At 29.0% G+C, this 6,831-nt stretch overlaps 1 protein-coding gene across 1 annotated transcript; it reads right to left on the bottom strand.

Moving 5' to 3' along the window:
- Positions 1 to 835: 835 nt before the first annotated feature.
- LOC134726858 (uncharacterized) lies at positions 836 to 6,017 on the bottom strand. Its single transcript, XM_063591257.1, has 2 exons — positions 5,872 to 6,017; positions 836 to 2,347 (listed from the first exon to the last, which is right to left on the bottom strand). Exon 2 carries the CDS (start codon positions 2,336 to 2,338, stop codon positions 1,754 to 1,756), a length of 585 nt encoding a protein of 194 aa, XP_063447327.1. The 5' UTR covers positions 2,339 to 2,347; positions 5,872 to 6,017; the 3' UTR covers positions 836 to 1,753.
- Between the last annotated feature and the right edge of the window lie 814 nt (positions 6,018 to 6,831).

Consider the following 6,831-nt stretch of genomic DNA (forward strand, 5'->3'; position numbering starts at 1 on the left):
ACCAACAGGTCTTCAATGTAGCGAGAAATTCCCGCACTGGGAGGCGTCCTTCAGCTGGACCCTAAACAAATATATACTAGTTCAGTGATGATGAACGCCATACTAATTTATACTAACATAGATCTATAATGATAGTGTGAGTGAGGCATCTGTGTACTCAAGTATTTTTCATTTATTTTTAATAAACATGCAAACATTTCTGCAAACAAATAAATCAAAAATGTGTATTATTTATAAAACATATCCCATCATCACCAATTAATAATACAATTTCATTAACACTTCTTAATTTATTTGTTTTGATTATAAATTCCAGATGTTAAAGCCAGTTTACAGTTACAACTGATAAGACAGTTTTCTAAATTATTTTTTTATAAAATCAACATGTGTTTGGAAGTCAATATTACATATTTCTGCCAGATAATTCTTTCTAGCTCTGAATAATCAATTGAATTGACAATGATTTGATATGACCAGATAACAGAAACAACTTATATACATGAATTTGGTTTTAAGAAAATGATTAAGAAAAATTACCTTAGAATTGCAAAATAAAATGTTGTGAATGTAAAATCTTTTATCATTTTTATAAAATAGAAAAATTAACTACCATTTTGCATTATGTTAAAGATACAATTTATTTAGCTATATAGGTCAAGAATAAAATAAATGGTATTTAAATTTCATATTATCTCAGTAAGATAAAAAATAAATGAAAGCATTATCATGATTATGGGAAAGTGTAAAAATGACTATGAATAATGAAAAAAAGTATATAAAACAAATTTATGTATGAAAGATGATAAGATTTGATAAATGTTCATGATGTAAAGTATTGATTTTAATGAAAACAATGTTTCTTGTATGATTTAATTAGTATATTGTTATAGATTTCCTATTTGCATAAGACTAAAACAATTCTAATTTCATCCGTAAAATTTTTACAGAATCTTAAAAAACAATCTGTCAACATCTCAAACATAAAAATTTGAAAAATCTGTTGCAGCCATCATTGAAACAGAGATTTAGCATCCTGATTCAACTTTAAAAAATTCAGTGTCATTGAAATTGTCTATCTAACATGTCTTATTCTGGTAAGATTATTTCTTAATCCACATCAGTTTTGGCAAGATTGTCTGTCACATTTATGTTGGCTGGTAATGATTTGTTATACTCATGGTTTTCAGACGCAAGTTTGAGATACAAATATTTCTTTTCTTTTTGGCAAATTCAATCAATTAACTCTATAATATCCTTTTTCTTTTCTTCTGCAGCTGCAAGTTTTTATGCTTGATGTTTATTATATCCTTTATTGTTTCGTTGGTGGTACTGGTAGTTTGATCAAACTACATAGTCCTTTTTGGTACATGAATAGAAAAGTTTATATTCGTCATTGAAAATTTTCCTATACACAGCCTGACTGACAATGTCTTTCTCTGGAATTAGATCTTTACAGTGTTCTATGTACAATTCATACATTTTTTTCATATTCACGTCTGCTCCAAAATACTTCCTGTTTGAAATTTTGCAAGTGTAATGGCCATCTCCTAACGGACTGGACTCTATGTGGTGTCTTACCAAATCCATTGCAGTATTGGTTGTTTTGTTGTAGGGCACATGTTTACCACGTTTATCTTCTCCAATATAAATGCCATCTTGTTCATTTTTAAACGCATGGTTTGCAAAGGCCTCACCAATCCCTAAAGTTGCCAAAAAAAAACTCTTGCATATTTTGACAGGGTTCCCATCAACGTTAAATGAGTATGATCTGTGAACATTTCTCTTTTTTTTTAACAGGTTCATCATTATCATCTAAATATGTTCTAGTTTTCTTTTGCGTTGCATTAGCAATGATAAAATCTTTCTTTCTGGCGTCTGTATCTAGAGACCAAAATGTTGTGAAAATTTGCTGCCTATGTTCGTCATCTATACCTAAATTACATTTATAAGTGCATTTTGAACAGTCTACAGATTTTACTTTTTTTTCTTCAACAACTTTTCCTTTTGCTGAAATATACTCCTTTCCTGAAAGTCTCAGTTTTTTCCTAATATTCTTCTTCCATGTTTCAGGGTTAGCTTTCCGATTTCTTATTAAAGACTTTTTTGGTGGTGTCATAAAATTCGAAGCTTTTCTCTGTGGTCTTCCTTTTGGTCTGCCTTTTTTCTTTGGTTTAAGTGGAGTGTTACAAGACTCATTAATTCTATCCTCTTTACCTTCTTTTCCCTTTATGAAATTTTCATCAGGAACGGTCAAACCTTCTTGTTGTTTTTTATCATCTTTTAATAGGGGTTCACCTAGGTTTGAGTTTGGAATCTGGACAATATCATTGGACGACATCTTGAGAATCTGAAGAAAAAAAAGAATATGAATGAGATTAATAACTTTAGTACCTCAAACTAATGCTTGCACTTATTTACTTGAGATACAACACCTGAGAGCTCAAACATATCTTGACAAATTGATACTAGTATATAGCATTAAAGGGAGGTAACATTCTATTGAAATGGAAATATCATGCATCTCAATGCTCAAAATAAGTGTTTGTCAAACTGCTTTATATCAAATGAAATTTTTCTGATAATAGGTGTGGTTCAAGTATTTTTAAAAAGTTTTATATTTTTGTCAAAGGGGCAACGTATATATTTTGTCAAAGTTTTATGAAAATTAAACAACCAAATTAATTTAAGGAGGCTCGCGGGTATAAGATTTTCAGAAAAAAATTAAACATTTAATTTTCATTACAAATTTTATAAATTACCTTAAGTAGTTGTTACCTTATCATATGGCACAAAAATCATTTCAAAAAATCAATTCGTGTTGGCCCCAGCTGACTTTTAAAATGTAGATATCATTGAAAAAGCTCGAAATTATCTCCCTTTGGTGCAAAAATGACCTTTTTTGGCATTAAGATTGAAATATCTTTTTTTACTTATCGGTGACCGATATTTTTTATTATTGTTTTCAAATAAGCTATACATAAACTAAATAATTGTAAAATTTAAGCGATTTCTGTAATTAGGTTCTTTTTTTATTTCAATATTACCTTTTTTTCTCCTATTAGTTCAACAGAAAAAGAGTACCTTTTCAAAAATGTATGTTTCTTTCGATCGCAGATTGTGAGCGTAAATGATCGGTGACCCCTCTTTTTTATTTCATTTTTCTAAAAGGTATAAGATAAAGTTCATTTATAGAAAAAATTAGGGAAATCTTATATTAAATAAAAAAAAAATGATTTAGACCCGCGAGCCCCCTTAAGTCAAGGTGTTATGCACCACCTTAACCAGTCAGGGGACTTACTTAATTGAGAGATTTTTTAAATCACTGATTCAAATAACATTGTGTCCTGAAATGTTGGAAGTAAGAGTTGTACTTCTTCAATAATCACCTATTTAAGAGATTTAATTGCTTCAAATATACAATACCAATGATACAGGGACAAAAATTATATAACTCAAACAGTGAAATTTGGATTGCGAACATAATCTGTAAGACAGTCATGTAAGATGAAACCTTGAATTTTACAGGAAAATTACTCCCACTGCTGGGAAAAAAGTATCAGTTCATTAATTAAAGCCTTTATTTTAGCATATTTTTTTTAACAAATAAAGGCACACATCTTGCTATTTATGCTATTTAAATGAAGGAAAGGGTTATTTTTTCCAATTTTATTATCAATAAGATAATATTTTAACTTATAAGTTTAGAATTTTGGTTAAAACTAAAAAGTCACAATTAGTGACAATATTTCGAATTTGCTGCTTGAATTTAATTTTAAAATTTTAATTCACTAATTTCTGTAAATCACCTGACTGTTAATTGTGCATGAATAACAGAAATATCTTTGTACAAGAGTTTGATAACTAGGTCTGCTTAAAAAGGGTATGTTTTTTCGTTCTTTTATTTTACATGATAAATAAGATTATTATACTTCACGTTAAAATGCCATATTTTGATTGGCTAATACAAGGGTGTCATTTTACTCTATCACATAGCTGAGAGGGTGACAATTTTTTTGAATGTTACCCTCTCGTCTCAACCAATCAAAAATCGACAATTTAAAGGACAATGGATTGAATTAACATCAAGTAGATGAATACAATGCTTAAGTTTTACGTTTTGGATCCAATTTTATTATTTAAGGGGGCTCGCGGGTCTAAATCATTTTTTTAATTTAATATAGGATATACCTATATTTTTCTATAAACGAACTTTAACTTATTCTAAATAGAAAAATGAAATAAAAAAATGGGGTCACCGTTCATTTACGCTCACTATCTGCCTTCGAAAGAATCATACATTTTTGTTAATGTCCTTTTTTTCTGTTGAACTAATAGGAGAAATATCGGTAATATCGAAATAAAAAAAGAACTAAATTACAGAAATCGCTTAAATTTTACAATTATTTAGTTTATGTACAGCTTATTCGTAAACAACAATAAAAAATATAGGTCACCGATGAGTAAACAAAGATATTTCAATTTTAATGCCAAAAAATGGCATTTTTGCACCAAAGGGAGATAATTTGGAGCTTTTTCAGTGATATCAACATTTAAAAAGTCACCTAGGGACAACACAAATTAATTTTTCTGAATGAATTTTGGATCATATGATAAAGTAACAACTACTCAAGGTAGGGAATAAAATTTGTAATGAAAAATTAAAGTTTTTTTTTTTTTGGAAAATCTTATACCCCCGAGCCTCCTTAACTGTCAAAATAAAAAAAAAAACATCTTGTTGTTTATTTCTAATACTCGTAACGTTGTTATGTACGTGACGTCATAGAAAATCCTTTTGATATAAAATTAATCTGTAAAAGACAAAAATGGTAGGACATTCAGTATAATAAATTAAATAACACATAGCTGAGAGGGTGATAGAGCAGATTGGTACCCCTTGAAAAAGCATTGTCAACCTTGGCTTCGCCGCGGTTGACAATGTTTTCTCGGGGTACCAATCTGCCCTATCACCCTTTCAGCTATGTGTTATTTATATATTGTTAATTTTCTCGTTTGAATTGTTTTACATTGTCATTTCAGGGCCTTTTAAAAAACTATGCAGTATGGGCTTTGCTAATTGTTGAAAGCTGTACGGTGGCCTATCTTTTAAATTATTGTGACATGTTTATTAATTTTAAGGTTACACAACTAGTATATAGAAACAAAGATAATGTTACAGTAGGCTAACTGTATATGTATTTCAATGTTTTAATGGGAAATAAAAAGCAACACATGAACAAAGAAAATGTGTTGTTGATTATATAATATTCAGACATGGTCATTAATGTCAAAAGTTATTTGGCCTTATAACATTGCTTTATCATGAAATTTATTTAAGGAATGACTGTAATATTTTTTTCGGTCTATGAAGAAATAAAATAGCGTAGCGGGTTATTTAACAGTTTGCACCACATTTTTTATGTTATTTCGAATAGACAGAAAAATATTACAGTCATTTCTTATAATTTAATTATAAATTCCATTTTAAACCGTAGAAAACCATGAAAAAACGTTGATGACGTCATGGTCACATGACCAAATTATTTCTATGGGCTCATAACAAAAAAACGTCAGCCAATCAGAAGACGTGTACGTTACATCCAAAATTAAATTATTAGTGTATATTGCTCAATTATTTAGCATCATATCAAATAAATATAAATTTACATTGTATCATAAAGATTAACAAGCAGAAAAAACAGACAATTAGATTTGACGAGAAATCTTAATTGGATTATTCATTTGATAAAATACAATTACAATTTGATTAGATAATTTTTTTAAAATAACAAAAGCAGTGCATACCATTTTCAGTTCTTCTGTCAGTATTAAGATCAAGAATTTTTATTATAAATATATATCTTCAAAACTTACCACAATAGTTTCTATTTTATGTCAAATATAATTTCAGTTCTAAAACCACTTAAATTTGCTTACACTTCTTTTCACTTTACACATGTATTTAAAATACACATCTGGAACATATCATCTGCTGATATGACCTGAAAGTTCAATTTGCATCAAAATGAATAATGTACAATGAATCATGCAGAGCCAAACACACTTATCAGTTCATACTGGTATATAGTGCAAAATATATATAAAGGCCAAATAAAATAGAATGTGTGGTTCCAGTTACATCTAAAAAAAGTTATGGATTTTATTGTTTTCCACTGAGTCTATGGAAGCAACATTCTTAATTTAACAGTGTTTAAAGAAAAAAGGAAGAAAATCTTTATGAGAGTTAGACTAAAATTAAGGAGCTCAGGTAGGATAACTGAAACCACTCACATCATACCCGGACGAACCCCCCTAATGTAAACAAATAAGCACTGTTAAAGTCAATATTGTTCTGTTCGAATTGTGACTGTTCAAGTTGAGTTTGTGAGTCCAACAAACCCCCCTGGAAATTCCTGGCTACAGGCCTGCATATATATTTTTATTAGACCTTAATTAATCAGAAAAGTTTTTCTAAATCTTAAAAATGATTTATTTCAAGCATTTGACATATAATTTCAATTCAGATAAGACATTTGTATGATATAAAAAATCAATGTGAACATTATCTGATTGATCTGTAATTTGTAGAAATTATTTATAATGCAGTTTTTCCAACAATAAGCACATTATTAACCCATTTTGAGTACATGTGCTGATACAACTCTTTGGCATTAACCCCTAGACAGTGTCTTTCTGACAATAAATAAAATTACTGGTTGTGACCAATCACGTTAATTTCTTTCCAAAAATAACGTTTCGGTATAATTTTTTGAGATCTCAGTGAATCACAATAAGGATAAATTAACAAATTACGTTAAAAGGAGAAGGTTCAGT

The sequence above is a fragment of the Mytilus trossulus genome, chromosome 7, assembly GCF_036588685.1.
Source record: "Mytilus trossulus isolate FHL-02 chromosome 7, PNRI_Mtr1.1.1.hap1, whole genome shotgun sequence".
Classification (NCBI taxonomy): Eukaryota; Metazoa; Mollusca; class Bivalvia; order Mytilida; family Mytilidae; genus Mytilus; species Mytilus trossulus.

Excerpts from the sequence above, each read along its gene's own strand:
- LOC134726858 (XM_063591257.1), bottom strand. The coding sequence starts at position 2,338 with ATGTCGTCCAATGATATTGTCCAGATTCCAAACTCAAACCTAGGTGAA.